The sequence below is a fragment of the Polyodon spathula genome, chromosome 2 (genome assembly GCF_017654505.1).
Source record: "Polyodon spathula isolate WHYD16114869_AA chromosome 2, ASM1765450v1, whole genome shotgun sequence".
Lineage (NCBI taxonomy): Eukaryota > Metazoa > Chordata > Actinopteri > Acipenseriformes > Polyodontidae > Polyodon > Polyodon spathula.
Genome location: NC_054535.1, coordinates 90,784,062 through 90,804,462, shown reverse-complemented (window position 1 = coordinate 90,804,462; position 20,401 = coordinate 90,784,062). Strand labels below are relative to the sequence as shown.

General features: G+C 36.2%; 1 protein-coding gene across 1 annotated transcript in view; it reads left to right on the top strand.

Annotated features, from left to right (window-relative positions):
* The window catches only part of LOC121303504 (trimeric intracellular cation channel type B-like), a 30,913-nt gene extending 12,861 nt beyond the window's left edge, over positions 1-18,052 (top strand). The window contains exons 2-6 of the mRNA XM_041234226.1: positions 3,765-3,921; positions 7,976-8,160; positions 14,754-14,841; positions 16,686-16,803; positions 17,124-18,052. Of these exons, the coding sequence (XP_041090160.1) occupies positions 3,765-3,921; positions 7,976-8,160; positions 14,754-14,841; positions 16,686-16,803; positions 17,124-17,372 (797 nt within the window). The 3' untranslated portion in view covers positions 17,373-18,052. The remainder of the gene's footprint in view (positions 1-3,764; positions 3,922-7,975; positions 8,161-14,753; positions 14,842-16,685; positions 16,804-17,123) is intronic.
* Positions 18,053-20,401: the final 2,349 nt, after the last annotated feature.

Sequence of the window (20,401 nt, the reverse complement as noted above, 5' to 3'; positions counted from 1 at the left end):
TTGTTATGCTTGCCAAAGCTTTAAAGCAGTATAAAAACATTTGGACATTTCAAGGATGCTAGAGAATAATCTGTGTAGACTTTTATATTGTAACAGAAAAGAATGTATAGCAGAAGTACGCTGAATATCCTGACTCACACAGGTAGATGGCGGTGAAAGGCAAAAGAAGCGTGCTTGCCCTCTCTGATAGTGCAGGGTATATGCTGCCCACTGAAATCCAAAAAGTAACAAGGCCAACTTTTGAAAACGAGTTTCATGCTGCTGTCAGCTGGTAGTTCCATCAGCAAGTTTTCTAAGGCTAGGGCAATGTTTGAAGCAACAGGTAGTGTGTGAAAAAAGACTTGAATCATATAGAATTGAATCAAGGAAACAGGAAAAAAGTCAATAAAGGGAACAGAAAAAAGGTCAGAGAACTGTTCAAATTTTAAGAGATACAAGAAAATAGGGTAGAAAGATATAATACGATGGATTGTGACGGTGGGGCGAGTTCACAAATGGCAGCAAGAGTGGTAAAGCGAGTTGCAAGAAAATCCGATCCCAATTACATTAAGTTTGGCTTTACAACTGGTGATTCAGAGCCAAGGCCACAGTGTGTGGAATGCAGTGAGGTGTTGTCCAATGAAGCATTGAAGCCTTCAAAGCTGGAACAGCATATTGGAAAAGAGCTTATTTTGCCAAATGCTGTGGACATTTGCCATGAATTACTGCGTGAAGCAAATGCAAAAACAGCTCAGTGTTCCCACTTCAAATGACACTGTCGGTAGAACAACTGTGGATATTAGTGATGACACAGAAGATGAGCTTTGGGACAGGATACATTTTTTTTTTTTTTTTTGAAGCCTCACCGTACCACCACTCGCACAAGCTCGAGCCAGTGAAATCACTCAAGTGATGGGTGGTTCCCCCAAAATATGAGGCAGAAAAAAGGCAGAGGGCTTGGGGGGTTCCCTTAAGCTCCCAGCAGCAGTAGAATCAGATTGACAACATTCTTCTTCATTTGGCAAATGCCTTTATATCCAAGGCGACTTGCAGGTATTACAGGACAGTATAGTGTTACAATGCAAGATTAATATTTAAATACATTATAGGTTACAATAATTGCAAGTAATACTACTAAGGTACAATATGAAATAAGATACAACACGTTATATCTACAATGACATTATAGTAGTGCAATAGTGCTCAAGTCTCAATAAAATCATAGAATATAAAAAGTCTGCTTGGCAAGCAGTCATCAGGACCCCACCAGTATTTCCATGATGTGCATTAGCTCAGGGTCCAGTAAAGTGGTGCTTAGGTCAGGGAACTCCAATGCATAGTAGGAGGGGTAGATCAATAGATAATACAACTGCAGTCTGAAGAGGTTTACCCCAATTTGGTAAACACATTTTCTCCACTAGCAAAACAGTAGCCCATCATAGTTTATTCTAATATACTTAACTGTTACATACTCCCAGTGTATGTTTAAAAATGCACTGTATACAGTATTGACATAGCATTTCAATTTCAAGACCATGTCACTAACATACTTTGCATAAAACATTTTTAAACAAAGTTATGGCAGGAGAAAGACAGTCAAAAATCAAGCACATCCTATACTATAGACTTCTACTTTGATGCATTGTGAGCATCAACGGTTTGCTCAAAGCCTCCACTAGTGTTTTCTACTATTATAACAACCTTGACTTGCATACAGAAGGAAAAACATTGAGTAAAATAGCTTGCATCACTCTATTTCCAAGGTGTGGTAACCGAAGCATAATCAACAAGTACAGAGAAACATCATCTGTAATTGAAAAACCCAGGACTGGAAGACCCCAAAAGCTGTCTAACAAGGATGAGCAATACTTGAACATAATAGCCTTAAAGAATAGAAAGAAGACAAGCGTTGAATTGACAACAGAACTGGCAAAAGGCACCGGTGCCGTTGTCCATCAAATCAACAGTACAAAGGTCACTCTTGAAATCAGGATGTGTTGCAGTAAGAATACCTGTTAAGAAAAGGAAAAAGGCTAAAATATGCACAAGAACACATAAATTGGACTACGGAACAATGGTTAAAGGTGCTTTGGACTTGATGGATGGACAAGTGCCTTCTGCCTGTATGCATTGTACAGTATTAGGTACAAGTGTTATGTACTAAGCAAGTTTTTTTTGTACAGTGAAGTGGGATGGATAATTGTTCCTCATTTTAGCAGTTGCCATTGTAGAATCCTTATTTTGAAGGTAAAATTAAGAACATTTACTTTTATAAAGGTTTTTTTTTTTTTTTTTTCCCCCCGAACACAGCAATCCCAGCAATACTCATTCTCCTTTTGTTAATCACCATTGGAGGGGGAGGGGGAGGGGAGGGGGAGGGGAGGCCTATCTCACCCTGTCCTCCTGCTTTGGTAGTAAATGGATAACATTTAGGATGCCACTACATTTGTGGAACATCTTGCTAAATACCCCACCCTGTTGACACCTGTAGACACTTGTAACTTTGGGGTGACCACTGCTCTTAGGAGACTTCTTGCTTATTAAGTAATTTACATATTGAAGAGCGCATGATTATCAACTGATGGATTTATTAGGATCTCAAACATACAGTACTGTATGAAGCATATTGGTTTATATCCACCTAACTAGAAAAGATTCAGTTGATTAATGGTGTGTCATAAAGTTGCACTGCATCAGCAGCTGGAGATCATGCACAGGCATAGTTGTTAATCATTATTCATGATTATTCGGGAACTTGTGTGTATCACTGTCACTCTGCCTGTCCTCTTTTATTTAAATTCAATCTATCTTTCCTTAGAAGCAGGCTGACACATTCTTGTGGAGGTGATTGCCAGCTCCTACCATGTATACTCAATTTTACTTCACATGCCTTACTGTTGCAACAGAAAAAATAATCTCTTGGGTGAGAAGGTTACAGCTTGGAATTTTGCAGAACAGGAAGTCCCAGCATTGTGTGTCGCTGCAGTATGTTAGTAACTATTTTCAGCTGTTTTGAGTGCCTGGGTGTCATCATACACAAATTCCACTGTCTTAATGAAACCATTAAAGGACGGGACAGATGAACACCTGTAGAAAAACAAGGGGTGTTGAATTGCCTGTTTAGACCATCTTTAGAACTTTTCTTCTATATATTAATGCAAATGATTTTTATGATCAAGCTCTCTCATTGTGCAGTATTCTGCAAGCTCTATTCCCCATTGTACTTCACTCTGACCTCTGTTCAATAAATATCTTGGTATCGCTGAATAAGGAAACATCACATCTTTTACATTCAACATGGTTCAGCTTTTGGCAGTGGTAGTGTACTATATCGTATACACAATTGCACTAGATTTTGAGAGTGACTGTTTTAAATTCTGTATTTTATAGAAGCACTACTGTCCATAATTTAAGTAAATGCATTCAATGTACAGGAATATTTGAAGATATTATAATGCAATAAAGATTGATTATTTTGGGAGATAATAAATAGAAACCCTTGTATTTTTTCCTTCAAAGTTTTGACTTGACTAATGTTCAGAAACAAAAACAAACAAACAAAAAAAACATTTAACTTGTTTCATGATAGGCCTAATCTACTGTGTTTATTCATGGCTTATGCAATTGTATAATCGACCATACACAGCTGTCTGCCTTGGTTCCAGAGAGGATGACTTCTTACAACAAGCTACAGTACATCATTCTTTTCTTAAAGGTACAGTTTGCAATTGACATGTGTTTCCTTTTCCGTATTAAAAGGCTGCTTTTGCGTTCTGTGATTGCAGGAGCAGTAGACGTGGCACGACGCAGCCCCTTTGCATGCTGGATCAGTGCTATGATTTACTGCTTCGGTGGAGCAGTGCTGTCGGGTCTCTTTTTGGCGGAGCCAGCACTCTTACCCTTCTCAAACACCAGTAATATAGTATTGGCTTCAGTAATCTGGTAAGTCGCCATTTTATCTCAAGCTGCACTATAACACTTGGTTAAAACACACGTATATTCAGAACAAATTTTAAACCAAAGAAGTGAGAGGCTTGTGCATATATATATATATATATATATATATATATATATATATATATATATATATATATATATATATATTATATATATATATATATATATCATTGTGTGTGTGTGTGTGTGTGTGTGTGTGTGTATATATATATATATATATATATATATATATATATATATATATATATATATAATCATTGTATGAGTTTGAAAATCAACTAATAATGTATCATAAACCAGCTTGCAACTTCATATTTTCTGTGTTCTGGTAAGTCCTTGGGCAAAATTAACCGTGTCTTTCACTTTGATCTAAGATGGCTGCCAGATTGGGCTAAAGTGACTGTTTGGTTTCCTGGTGATTGAAGACCCAACGCTTCATGATATTACTATTACTCTTGGCACACAGCTATATTACTGGGGGGAGGGGGGAGGCTCTTGGCAACTGGCTGAATGCTACACAACACTGCCCTCCAGTGGAAGCAAAAGAAAAAGCACATTTCTCAAACATAGATTAAGAACATAATAAAGTTTATAAAAGAGAGGAGGCCATTCGGCCCATCTTGCTCGTTTGGTTGTTAGTAGCTTATTGATCCCAAAATCTCATCAAGCAGCTTCTTGAAGGATCCCAGGGTGTCAGCTTCAACAACATTACTGGGGAGTTGGTTCCAGACCCTTACAATTCTCTGTGTAAAAAAGTGCTTCCTATTTTCTGTTCTGAATGCCCCTTTGTCTAATCTCCATTTGTGACCCCTGGTCCTTGTTTCTTTTTTCAGGTCGAAAAAGCCCCTTGGGTCGACATTGTCAATACCTTTTAGAATTTGGAATGCTTGAATCAGGTCACCACGTAGTTGTCTTTGTTCAAGAATAGGTTGAATTATTTTAGCCTGTCTGCATATGACATGCATTTTAAACCCTGAGTAATTCTGGTTGCTGTTCTTTGCACTCTTTCTTGAGCAGCAATATCGTTTTTGTAGCGAGGTTACCAGAACTGAACCCAGTATTCAAGATGAGATCTTACTAATGCACTGTACTGTTTTAACATTACTTCCCTTGATTTAAATTCAACACTTTTCACAATAGATCTGAGCATCTTGTTGGCCTTTTTTTATAGCTTCCCCACATTGTCTAGATGAAGACAATTCTGAGTCAACAAAAAATCCTTGGTCTTTTTCATAGATTCCTTCTTCAATTTCATTGTCTCCCATATGATATTTAGAATGCACATTTTTATTGACTGCATGCAGTACCTTACACTTTTCTCTATTAAATGTCATTTCCCATGAGTCTGCCCAGTTCTGAATCTTGTCTAGATCATTTTGAGTGACTTTTGCTGCTCCTCCTATATCAGATACTGTTACCGTATAGGTAATTTCCCATTTTGGATCTTATTATAGTTTCCATAAGTTTACATATAATAGTAGTTAGGCTTCTTGGTCTGTAGTTACCTGGTTTGGTTTTGTTTCCCTTTTTGTGAATCGGTATTAAGTTTGCAATTCTCCAGTCTGTCGGTACAACCCCTGTGTCATGATCTTGGTTAGTGGTTTGTAAGTAACTTCTTTCATTTGATGGTTGCTCAATTCCACTACAGTTTTATGACTGTTGTACAGTTTAAATATGAACTGTGTTCAGGTCAGTTAGAAACTCGGTATATCTTTTAAAGAATTCTTAAGATAGATTTCTGTGCTTTAGGGTTATGGTATAACAGAAAAATGTAAAACATTTGTAAAGAAAAAAAAAAAACATATGTATACAATTGTTTGTTGGATTATTCCGAAATGCAATGCACAAGGACTATAACAGTTTATATGGAGAGAAGATTTGTGGGAATGTAAGTCCACTAAAGGCTTTTTGAATGAGTACAACACAATTAATGAATTCTATTCTCGGACACCTACAGTGCATGTAACCCTGTCATATTTAAAGACTTATTAATAAAGAAAAGGCAGTTGGGTATAAAACAAGTTCTGTGTTTTGGTATAATTTTCTGTGCCACACAAAGCTTGTGTAATGTGACTAATCAGTATGTGTGTAATGGTTATATTTGCTAGATAGCACAGTTATTCTAATGGACCTAGTAAAAGTTTAACGTGGCATTAAGTTACTCCTTTGTCCACATCCTACACCGACTATTTTGGGATTCTGTATATGAGTCTGGATCAATGGGTCTGCCACAACTTTAAAACATAAACTAGACTCTCTTAATTGAATGTCATTAAAAAAAGACTTCTAGTCCAAACATTTTGTCAAATAATTATACTACTATAGTTTCCTTCAGTATTTCTGCATTTTAAAATACAGTATTGTCTACTATTGTTGTGGTACATCACCACTAATCATACTACCTCCCTAGTTACCTTATAGATAAGGCCCTGTGAAAATCATGGATTTATTTATTTATTATTTTTTTTTAATTCACGGCAGTGTCACAGGTAAAGTATCACATTTCACAGAATATGCATGGAACTATGTTATAAATTATGTGTACAGATTATTATAATTTTAAACAGCAAGTAGAGAGAGAAATACACTGACATCGCCAAAATGAACGTCAAAGTTATTCAAGCACTTCACAATAGCTTGTGAAACAGTGTTGTAATTGACAGCCTGTAGATAAAGTGGATCTGCAAGGACAGATTTCAGTTTTTGGTGGAATTTTGAAACATGGAAGTTACTGTTTTTTGTTTCTTTGCAAGTAAAGCAGTCATGGTACTACTCTGGATTTCCTCCTTTCTCTTCCGGTGGACATAATTTCTGACAGGCATATATTTTCAGTAGTCATCTACAGTAACGTTGCAGTGCGTACAGATGAGCTTACCTCCATCGCTCTGTAAAACTGCTGAATACTGTTTTACACGATCTGCTGCAGACACATTTTTAGCATTTTTAGAGACATCCTTTTTCTTGTTTACAGTGTGTAGTATTTTATTTTACTATGGCTAGATGGTGATGAATATAATATTACAACTGTACATTGAGCATTATTGTCAGAAACATGTGTGGTACTTGTCCCATTATTCAAGGAACAATCCAGGCCAAGAGAAGGTAGCATACTGCATAAGGAACACTGGAGAACTGTGACACATGCCTTGTATAATGGACTGCTGAAATGATGCCTAGAGATAAATGAGTATTTTTTTATTTGGAGCGAGACTATTGTTAAATTAGATGTATTGCCATCATGGGTCCGTGCCATGTTCACTTTTGTTTATTATTTTGAATCTGTAATAAATGCAAATAAAAAAATTGCAGAAAGGTGTCATGTTTAACTTTGTACCATGTAGAGGTCAGACCAACTTCTGTTCACTGAAAGATTCATTGTAACATACATTTTTTCCAGGGGTGCCCAATCTTTTGCGTATAACTGTTGGTGTCTGTATGCTTTTGACATGTGCCATAATAATTCACAATTTTTCAGCAAGAGGGTTGTGCTTAGAAATTGAGGAGAATAATAGGCCTATATGCTGGATTTCATAACTCCTTTGTTTACTTTCTTATGATTTTACTTTACCAAATAGCTGATAAATGATGACCTATTCTATATTAAATTGCATTTCTGCTGTTTAACTGCGTGACAAAGCTGTCCTGAAAATTTGGTTTCTTATGGCTTGTGGTGCTAAGTAGCTGTTCGCTGTCCAAGTTCCAGGGGCTAATCCTGTTGTTAGTTCACTGCTATACAGCACATCCTACTTTTGTGATCAATAGCAGTATGATGAGTTTCAGTACAGTATTTCCAAAGTGATTATGTGGGAGCCTATGTTGAAAGAGCTATGTGGCAGATGAAATTTAAAATGTGATGGCAATAAATATTATGACAACCGAGAGCTTGTTCCTTCTTTCTTTTAAAACTTCATTTAATCAAGCTTTATTTATTGCAAGATCTGTATGACAGTCAGTATTTTTTACGCATCCCTGTGAGTGTGAAGTACATGTGATTCCCCTAAATGAACTTTGTTTTTGATGCACACCTGCTTGCTCCCAGGTACCTTGTGTTCTACTTTCCGATGGACCTAATCTACAAGTTCACTGCATTCCTGCCTCTTCGGCTGGTCCTGGCCAGTATGAAGGAGGTAACCAGAACCTGGAAAGTGGTGGGAGGAGTAGCTCATGCCAGAGCACGCTTTGAAGAGGGCTGGCTTGTGATGATCGCTGTTGGCTGGGCTAAAGGTAAAAATGTGCAAAACAATGTTTTCACTTTTCAGTTTGTACTCAGGATTCATTCTGCCCACACCCAATTCCAGTTCCCTTCTCAGCTTGGCTAGAGGTTAAAATGTTAGTTATGTTTCTGTGAGTCATGTTACTTCATTAGTTCACAATACAAATCTTCATCCAAAAGCATATAATACACCACCAAATGTTGCAGCTCACTCTATAATGTGATTTAAACATGCAACTAAATCCATACAATGTTGTTGTACCAAACTGAGCCAAGTTTAATTCCCTGAAAGACGTTGGCTGAAGGAGGCAATGAAAATATAGTTAATGGACCATCGATTTATCATGGTGTTTTAACATGGGGAGTCCGGATAAGGGGATTCTTCCAAATAAATGACTATGGCATCATGACAAACAGTAGAACTTTGAAAAAATAAATAAATAAACAGTGTCTGTTAGGTTAGCAGAGATCAGCCAGACTCTCTTACTTGTCTAGTTATATGCTGTTTTCTGTGTTGGACAGTAATGATTGAAGCCATGACTAAAAGTACATTTTATCTTGACTTAAATCATAGGCATAACTGGAAATCTATTAACAGCCCTTTATTTCTTGCAATTGAATCCTCATGGGTCACCCACCAAGATAAAACATGATTTTCCAAACTGATGACCAATCATTTGTAAAAAAAACCCACATACATAATATCTATTGATGGGAAAAAAATGCTACATTACTTTGTGCATAAATTCTGAAAAGCATATTATCTGGATGGAAGGATCGGTGGGTTTTGTTTTATAAAACTTTTCACAGTTTGAAAAAGCTGTGAGCCAAATGAAACCTATTTTGCTTCCATTTACCTATAATTGTCATCAAATGCAGAAACGTGTTGTTTTCTATATTATATTAAATAGTGCCATATGTTCTGCAGAAGAAAGTTTGTCCTTGTTTCAACAGTAGAAAATAGAAAACATCTTATTAATTTAATCTCTTGCATTTTGTGTGTGTATATGTCTGTGTGTGTGTGTGTGTGTGTGTGTGTGTGTGTATATATATATATATATATATATATATATACCACAGTACCAGTCAAAAGTTTGAGTACACTTGCTGGAAACTAGGTTTTTTTCATAATTGACAATGTTTTACGTTGTATGCGTTTCTGTAAATACTTGAAAATGAAAACACATGTTACGATATACAAAACAAAACATAAGGAGTATCAAAGCAATGTTCAAGAAAATTGTCTCTCAATCTTGGATTCCTCAAAATAGCCACCCTTTGCCTTAATAACAGCCTCACAAACACGAGGCATTTGGTTAACAAGTTTCAGCAGGAAAGCACCTAACATGTCTTCCCAGCTCTTCTGCAGTAATTCCCAGAGATGTAGGGTACTTGTGGATAGTTTTACTTTGACTCTTCTGTCCAGTTCATCCCATACAAGTTCATGGGATTGAGGTCTGGAGACTGGGCAGGCCAGGTCATTAGATTGAGTTGTCCTTCACTTTCCTTCTTAGCCAGGTGAGTTTCGGGTCATTATCTTGCTGAAAAATGAAGGACTGCCCAACTAGCCGTAATCCTGATGGAATGGCATGCCTCCGAAGTATGCTATGATAGCCATGCTGGTTGAGCTTGCCATGGACTTGGTAAAGATCACCAACTCTGTCACCAGCAAAGCAGTTAATTGCCGGTTTCACAGACTTGACTCGAATGAACTTGTTCTCTGATTCTGAGATCATCCTTGGCCGGCCTGACCTTGTTCGGTCCTCATGAGTGCCAGTTTCTTCAAATCGTTTGATGGTCTTGGCCACAGCAGTTACAGACACTTGCAAAGTTCTTGTGATTTGTCTTTAAAAATTGATCTTCATTTCTTAAAGTAATTGCAGAATTTCTTTTCTTTTCTTAAATGAGCGTATTTTGCCATTTTCTGCTCCCTTACATTCAGGAATTACAAACTTGTGCCTATGCTACCTATATTTATAGTAGTCATGGACCCTCGCCTGTTAACAATGATTGGTGACAAAAGGTTAATTAGGTAACATGCTAGTTAACTCAGAGAACATCTAACAAAGACACTTTTATACTTAGGCCAGTGTTCTAATATGGTGTTATACACATTTCAGACTTTTAACTGACTTGGGCTTCAGACTGAAATCCCCTTGCTTTGGGTGACCATTTCATTGAAATTGACAATATTTACATTTTCATTTAAAAATTAAATTTTTGAATGCATGCATGCATGCAATTCACTTATGATTATCCGCTTATATAAGTACACGTATCATATAATGAAATATTAAGTGTCTATAGACAAGTTTATACAGTTAAAAGCATAGATAATCATGAGAAACCTGGTTTCAAGCAGGTGTACTCAAACTTTTGACTGGTACTAATATATATAAATTTATATAAATTGGAGGTCGGCACGGGTACCTGACGCTAAATTACCCAACACTATCCGGGTATCGATTTATTAATTTGAGAATTTAAAGAAAATGTTGAAAATAAGCGCGGGTCTCTGGCCGGCATAATAAAGACAACATTAAAACAAGCTTTTGCATTGAATAATTTCTTAATTAACTTTGCTTGGATGCCATTGTTATGTATTCATAAGACCGAGTTTAGTGATGATCAGAAAAGACACTTCACTGTTATAACCAAATCGACGCACACGTCTTTTGTGTTTCTGCCTTCATAACTCAGCTAGCTCAATTAACGGTAGCTATTGTGACAGTACATAACGTAATAGCAGTGCCGCACTATTGCACTAGTTTTAAAACTGAACATAACAAATAATTTGCTCAGACACCAAAATAACCTTTAGATTTGTTCTTTGATCGTTTGTCAATGCTGAAATTGAAAAATGGTTAATTTTGTCAGAATCCTGACTATGAGTGTAATATATGAGAATAAAATTTATGGAAATTCCTTCGTTTTACCATGGTAGCCTTCTTGAATCAAAACCAGTCTTTTGAAACGAAATGATATATGAATTAGACAAACAATGAGTAATTGAGATTCTGGGAATATTGAAGTAAGTGAACCCCAGGTTTTATCAGCTCAGTTAAGGGGATAATTAGAATCGTGTGTTTAAATAATTAGGTAGCTCTTCAGGGGTGAGTTTGGGAGGCCCCATCCTGTATGAAGATCAGAAACTGTGTGAGTTTGGTCTTCAGCATACAGGTGTGTGGAAACACGTCATGCCATGATCAAAAAAACATTTCTAAGGTTTTGGGGCTCCTCCAATCCACTGTCAGACAGATAGTCTACAAATGGAGAAAGTTCAAAACCACAGTCACTTTACCCTGGAGCGGTCGTCCTACCAAAATCTCTCCAAGAACAAACTGGAAAATCATCAAGGAAGTCACAAAGAACCCCAGAGTAACATCCAAAGATGTGCAGGGTACTCTTGCCTTGGTTGATGTGAGTGTTCATGACTCAACTATCAGAAAAAGACTGAACAAGAATGGTGGTCATGGAAGGATATTCGTTGTATTAAACAGTGACATTAGTTAGTATGTGTGTAAAATTATAGTTTGTTTTGTAGTAAATTAGTTTGAATTAGTCTGATTTTTATATATCTTTTTTGATGCAATAAAGCATATTGAATACACTATATTGTGTGCACCATAATTTTGTTATTTGCAATTGCAAGAAGTCAAATGGTGTGTGTGTGTGTGTGTGTGTGTGTGTGTGTGTGTGTGTATGTATATATATATATATATATATATATATATATATAAATATATATATATATAGAGAGAGAGAGAAATTAACCTAAAACCTGTCTTCCCTTGTACAAGTTGCAATCACCTTTTTTAAGTGAAATGTGTAAGCGGCAGAGATAGATGTCTCTTTGATAGAAACAGTTTACTTCGTTTGATGTCTTCCCACTGATGATGGGAATGGCAATGTAGATTGGAAGCTCTTCTAACAAGATTTAAGTTTTTGTAGGTATCGGGCTTTTAGACACACCTGTGGTGGCTTTGACAGATTCACTGAGAACAGAAACTGACCCGAGACTGTGACAGCTACTGGAAGCTGGCTGATCTTTGGGATGCAAATTGAACGTTTGTGAAACTGCATGTGTGTTAAAATGTCCGAATGACTGTACTGTGTTTTAAAGAATACAAAGCCAGCTGAAATACTAAAGAAATTGTTAAAGCACACTGTTAATACAAAAACTTATAATATGCTCTGTGTTAACTATTCTATATTCATGTTTATTCTATTATAACAGTGACAAATATTATTGTGTCTTTGTAAGTCTGAGTAAAAAGGGAAATATATTTTTAACCCAAGATTGGAATAGTTAAACCAAAATAGATTTATATATATATATATATATATATATATATATATATATATATATATATATATATATATATATATATATATATATATATATATATGCAGATGTTTGTACTGTATTCACATGCATGTTGTGTTCATGCATGCATAGCTTAAGGGCAAAGCATGTTATAACCATAAACATAATGAAGTGTTAATGCTACTATACCTGTTAAGGCACTGAACCTCCAAGATTGCCTGGTAGTTGGGATTCGAAGTAGTCTGTAAATACTCAATGCATTTTTAAGCATTTAATAAACTGAAGCGATCACTGATACTACTCTGATTTGTTAAAACTTCAAATCGAATGAGTCTTTGTGAGCTTCTTGATTATTAAAAGTCATCTGGATACGTTGAAAGCCAGGTGCAGGAACAAACCACTTACAGGAGTCCTAAACATCTCTATGTCCTCCTGAACGACTCCCCTGAGTTTTTAAGAGTGTGCTTAGAGAATATATATATATACAGTGGTTTGCAAAAGTATTCAGACCCCTGGCCCCTGACCAATTGGTCAGGGGTCTGAATACTTTTGCAAGGCACTGTATGTATGTATGTATGTATGTATGTATGTATGTATATATATATATATATATATATATATATATATATATATATATATATATATATATATATATATATATATATATATATGCAAATCTGACAGTACATGCAGTCAACCTCGTTAACTTGACATCCCACGGGGATGCCATTTAGCGTTGACTTATCCGAGGTGTCGAGTTAACCACGGGTGCACATGAGCCATGGCTTTAACATGCATATAAGTAACAGAACTTGCACATTTACAGTGTTTACACATTTATTTTTTAGTTAAATGTCCTTTATGAAAACAGTTGAAAGCACTGTAGTGAATGATTCAATTACAATATACAGTACTATACAAACTCGGTACAACTTGTACAGTTCGATTGAAATAGTTAATAAAATAACTACAGTGTTATTTTTACGAAAACAATCCATACACAAACTGTTGACTATACTTTTAGTTATTGACATGTACTGTCTAAGTTGACGACTTAAATAGCAAACGGTAACAAATGTACATTATACAGAATTAACTCGGTGAACAAAAACAATAATAAACAACTTAGTTTCACACAAACATTAAGCGTTGTCGATTGTTTTGCATGCAAAAACACATGCTTTGAAAGTTCTGCTGACAAGGAGCTGAGACTCTTTTTGGAGTATCTTCAATGTTCTCTTGAGCCAAAAACATCTGAACTGTGTCCAGTGTGGCGATGGCTTTATCCAGTTTGATAGGAGGCTCTGGAAGTTCAGGTGTCAAGTTATCCACTGGTCTTTTTAGTAGTTTTTATCCCTTCGGTACTGGCAATGAGGATGCATATATTTTATATGGAGAAGGTACAGGATCAAGACTTGATGTTGAATTAAGTGAAGTTGTCAAGGTATCCACCAGTCGAGCTAACCAAGGTTGATTATATTTTGTTTGAGTAATGTACCAATGTGGTGATTTGATCATTGTGGTTTACATGTGCAAATATTATTACTCAATGACTATTGGCCAAGGCAGAGCAAAGACAGAGCAGAACACTGTACAGACTGCAAGCTCAGTTCCATTTCTACTTGCATACTTTGCAAAAGACCAGCTATACTTTTTACATCTCCATTCCACATCTACACGCTTTGAAAAGAGCTTTGAGGAAAAAGTCTAAGAGTTCCTTTGAATCTGTGCTAATAGTTTGGCCTCAGTTCAGCTGCCTTTACTTAGTGAGACTTGTATCCGGAGCCTGGAGAATTGAACTGGCCCAGTGTCAACAGAAAATGCTTTGAGGTTCCGTGCACTTCTGTGGATCTCATAATTCACATTCTTTTATAGCTGTCCTATTTGAGGAATTTAGACTGAATTAAACACTTCTTTATTTCCCTTATAACTTTACATCCCCAAGTAAAGTAGGGAAACATTTTGTCCAACCTATGAATCAACCCAAAATAGGTTTCAGGCCATAAATGACTTGTTAAACTACACACTTTCCAAGAAGTATTGAAGTATACTTCAATGCGTATACTTGAAGTATTGGAAGGCAGTGTTGTTACAGATATTTTGTTTGTGTCTTCTTGGTGGTGCAAGGATGCTTTGCTTTTGATTATTCCTGGACCGTGGAGTTCTACGGGCTGAGACCGTGCTGATTATTCTTTCATTTCCTCACTGTTACAGCCCTGTTGTTTTATGTTCTGATTAACTGACACAATGGGACTGTTTCCTCTTCTTTTTGTACAGGTGCAGGCGGTGGGCTGATGTCTAACTTTGAGCAACTGGTTAGAGGAGTCTGGAAGCCTGAAACCAATGAGCTTTTGAAGATGTCTTAGTGAGTAATTTTTAATAGATTTTGGTAGAACTGGTGTTTTGAGGGGTGTTTTCAATGGAATTTGCTATTTACTGTATGTTCCAGTATATATCCAAATATATTTTTAACCCAAGATTGGAATAGTTAAACCAAAATAGATTTTTATATATATATATATATATATTATATATATATATATATATATATATATATATATAGAGATATATATATATAGAGATAGAGAGAGAGAGACTTACATACATACATACATACATACATACAGTGCTGAGAAAAAGTTTGTCAACCCCTTAGGATTTTCACATATTTCAAAGCTAAAATGTTAAGTCCTAATAGTAGATAAAGATAACCTGATTAAACAAATGACATAAAAACATGATACTTTTTCAACATTTATTTATCCACAAATGATTCAACATTCAATATTCATGTGTGAAAATGTATGTGAACCTTTAGATTCAGTAACTGGTGGCACCCCCTTGAGCAGCAATGACTTCAACTAAGCATTTCCTGTAACTGTTGGTCAGTCTCTCACATCGGTTTGGACCATTCCTCCTTAAAGAAATGCTTCAACTCGGTGACATTTGAGGGCTTCCTTGCGTGGACAGCTCGCTTCAGGTCCTGCCCCAACATTTCGATTCTGCCATTCTAAAGCATGGAATTTCTTCTTCTGCAGCCATTCTTTTGTAGATCTGCTTGTTTTGGTTCAGCTTCAGCTCACGGATGGATGGCCTGACATTCTCCTTTATAATCTTCTGATACAATGCAGAATGATGACAAGCCGTCCAGGTCCTGAGGCAGCAAAGCAGCCCTAAATCATCGCACTTCCATCATCATGCTTGATGGTTGGGATGAGGTTCTGTTCGAACACAGTGTTTGGATTTCGCCAAACATAACATTTCTCATTGAGGCCAAAAAGTTCTACCTTTGACTCGTCTGTCCAGAGAACATTGTTCCAGAAGTCTTGTGGATCATCTGTGTGCTCTTTGGCGAACTTTAGACTGGCAGCAGTGGTTTCCTCCTGGTTATTCTTCCATGAACAGCATTCTTGTTCAGTCTTTTTCTGATAGTTGAGTCATGATCACTCACATTAGCCAAGGAGAGAGTGGCCTGCAGATCCATGAAAGTTACTCTGTGGTTCTTTGTGACTTCATTGATGATTTTCTGGTTTGTTCTTGGAGAGATTTGGTAGGACGACTGCTCCTGGGTAGAGTGACTGTGGTCTTGAATTTTCTCCATTTGTAGACTGTCTGAGAGTGGGTTGGTGGAGCCCCAAATCCTTAGAAATGGTTTTGTAACCCTTTCTAGATTGATGAGCACCAGTAACTGTTTTTCTGAGGTCCTCAGAGATTCACCATACACCTGTATGGTGAAGACCAAACTCACATTTTCAGATCTTTATATAGGGTGAGGTATCCCAAACTTACCCCTGAAGATCTACCTAATTATTTAAACACCTGATTCTAATTATCCCCTTAACTGAGCTGATAAAACCAGGGATTCACTTACATTTCACATACATAATCTTAATGACTCATTGTTTGTCTAATTCATACATCATTTTGTTTCAAAAGACATGAAATTGGTTAATATAAACCCTATTGGAAATTTAAGGAAAGACTGGTTTTGATTCACGAAGGCTATGGAAAACTATGGAATTTCCCTAATTATCATTGGGGTTCACAAACTTTTCTCAGGACTGTGTGTGTGTGTGTGTGTGTGTGTGTGTGTGTGTGTGTGTGTGTGTGTGTGTGTGTGTGTGTGTGTGTGTTGACTGCCCAGCTGAAGAACCTATCTATACTGTGTGTGGTTTTTAGATGTGGTAAACCCTGCTCTTTACTTTGCAGTCCTGTCAAGGTCACTCTGGTAGGATCTGTGCTGTTCACCCTGCAACAGAGTCAATACCTCCCATTGGCCAAACATCAGCTAATGTTTGTGTACACCACGTTCCTCGTTATCAACAAGGTAAAACATGTTACACACTTTATTTGTGTATTTTAATCTGGTTCTATCAAAGGTTTAAACTAGTTATGTGTATGATATCTGAGATATCTTAATAATGACACTCTGGTGTACCAGATGTATTTAGACATGTTTCTGTAAACAGAAAATACAAGTGATTCTAAACGAGAAGAAGTATTTTATTTTTGTCCATCGCTTGTGGCCTTTCCTTTTTTAACAGTTTGTTGTTAAAGACTTCTATGATACATACTTTACTAGTTTCTTTTAATAACAAATCGCAATAATTTGTACAATACTAACTGTGTTTTTCTTTTTCTTTTCAGGTATGGATGATGATCACTCGCTCCACTACCTCTGTGTTTGCACCGTTCGAGGCTGTGTTGTACAGTCTGCTTTTCCAGTGGCAGACTGCAGCCCAAGGACCTTCTAGTGCTCCCAAGAAGGGTATCAAGGCACGTAAAGAGACCCCCAATGGCTCAACCGATACAAATGATAATATTTCAGAATCTGCTGAAGAAAAGGGAAATGGTACAACAGTTTCCAGAAATGGATATAGAAAGAAAACAGATTAAAGACTGGTCAAAATGTGCAACACTTTTCATAGAATTTGAGATTTTTTCACTTAATGCATTTGAATGACTTTTAAACTGACAATTAAAAATATACAAATGTATAGTTTACATACTACTGGTGTTCTATTTTCATATTTCTGTTGCATGTATGTTTTGATTATGGCAATCTGTGATGTATGACAATGGCAAGGGGCTTACTGGGTAGTGTTTGGTTTGTTAGTTATATTATGAGATTTATAGATTTCTTATATCTTGAATATGGTTTTACAAAAGTAGATTTTTATTGTTATTACTGCAAGATTAATATAATGCTATTTATAATTTGCTCCATCACATTTTTTTTTTTTTAAAGATACAACTATTTTATAAGAGCTTGAGATACTGTGAGATAATAAAACTTGTGATTCTTCAGCTGTGTGTGTAGTGTACAGTCATTTAACAGTTCTAGGGAATGGCAATTCATATGTCATGAGAATAGTTGTAAACAAGACAATCCCTTTGGAGGGTCATGAATTATTTGTGGAAACAATACCAACGTTCCTGATTGTTTCTCTATACACATTATGGGACATAAACCAGAAGGAACGTTTCTACATTTCCTCCCTCGGAAGACACTATTTGTCTCTGCCAAATCTCCAAGCGTTGTTTGGTACACTATGTGCCAAATACTGTCTCCAGATCGGTTGTAATAATAATGTAATAATATGCAATATGTGTAACCATATTGATTTAATACTTTAATTGTCTCACATTCTTTGTTATTATGCTAAAAATGTACACTGTAATCTCAGGTGGTAGCATGCATAGATTAATGTTTGCATGATAAATATTTTATAATATTAAATAAATATATAGCAACATGGCTGTTATGAAGAAAATAAGATGGTTTGTTGAGGTACTGTGTTACAGTATAGTGTATGTAGCATAGTTAACAGATTCATGGTTCAGTGGGTGTGGATACAGCTAAATGCATTAACCTAATTAGAGATTATCCACTTGAATTACTCACAGGTATGTGCTGCAAGTAAAAAAAAATGGAAGAAACAGGCCCATACTGCACAACAAAGATACAATTATAAGATATATATTTATATGCTATCCATTGAATTAAAAAAAGTCCAGTGACCAACACTATCTTTTATATTACCAGACAAAGTCAGTGGTGTTGTATTGTCTCTTTGTTCATTAAACTATGTACAACCTTTATTGAAGTAAAGCATGTTGTGGTCTCACCAACGAAAGGGTTAAGATAAATTTCCAAGGTGGAAGTGGCAAAAAATACACGATTCTCGGATCCACTTGACTGTATCTTGTCATGATTCAAGTCTTCGCTTACAACATGCTTATATATATATAATTAATGCCTATAGAAAGTCTACACCCCCTTTCAAAATGTTCACCTTTTGTTGATTATAGCCTGGAATTAAAATGCATTAAGATACATTAAGATTGCATTAAGATTTTTTTTTTTTTTTTATGGCCAAGACTGGTCGGTGTACATGTGACAACAATATCCCAAGCACTCCACAAGTGGAAGGTGTATGGCACCACCAAGACCCTGCCTAGATCAGGTCGTCCCTCCAAACTGGATGACCAAGCAAGCAGGAGACTGATCAAAGAGGCTACCAAGAGGCCAATGGTAACTTTGCAAGAGCTACAGGCTTTTATGGCCAAGACTGGTCAAAGTGTGCATGTGACAACAATATCCCAAGCACTCCACAAATCTGGCCTGTATGGTAGGGTGGTAAGAAGGAAGCCATTACTCAAGAAAGCCCGCCTTGAATCCTGTTTGAAATATGGAAAAAAAAAAAAAAAACACTCAGGAGATTCTTTACTCATGTGGAAAAAAGTTTTGCGGTCTGACGAAACTAAAATGGAACTTTTTGGCCTAAATACAAAGCATTATGTTTGGAGCAAACTCACCACAGCGCATCACCCAAAGAACACCATCCCTACTGTGAAGCATGGTGGTGGCAGGATCATGTTATGGGGATGTTTCATTTTCATTAGCGCAATCTGAGAGCTAAGTTTAGCGAATGGCATTTTTTTTTTTTTTTTAATATAACTGGAATCAAGTAAGCTGCAGTATATTTCATTTTTAATTCCCTTAATGTCTTAGCAGTACACTTCCTAATTACAGTCCCATGTATTTCTATGCATTCTGCTTTCACATTTCTTAAAATGGTCAGTATTAGAAATAAGCATTGTTTTCCTTGCAACAGCTGACCCTGCTTTAGCACAAAACTCACGCTGTATAACTGTTTTTCATTATGGTAACGTGCCTGTATCTTTGGCTGAAGAGATATTATCAGCTAATCATCTAACTGGGGAATCTCCTATGCAGAAAGTGATTTTATATATATATATATATATATATATATATATATATATATATATATATAGACACACACACACACACACTCGCAGACAAAAGTATTTGGGCAGTTAAATAAAATTAGAAACACCACAAAAAGTGATTTCTAGAATTTCTACTTGTTCTATTGAAAGACATAAATTAGAGATTTCAGCTTTATATAAAATGAACAATTGATTACATAACAAACATGCATAACAATGCATAACATGAGAAATAACATGCAAAAACTAATTTCATGCTTAGACAAAAGTATTTGGGCAATCAATATATTTCGTATGAAACCCTTTTGTTGCTATTGACAATCAATTGAAAAACAACACCCGGTGAGAATTATAGAATAAATACAGTAAATATATAATCAAGTGCTGAAAAATAAATTGGAAATTTGTGATTAAAAAAAAGCAGCAAAAATGGTGAAAACTAAAAGAGTACAGAAATGATCTCAAAATGGCAGCGATACAACTAAATGAAAAAGGAGAATCTACCAGAAAAATAACAGAAAGACTCGGTTTACTCAAAAAGCACTGTGTGGGCTATTATTGAGAAACACAGGAGAACAGGAACTACTGCAACTACCTACAGGTGTGGAAGACCAAGAAAGATTTCTGCAAAATCTGGAAGAAGAAATGTTTGTTTGTCTTTCCCGACAAAA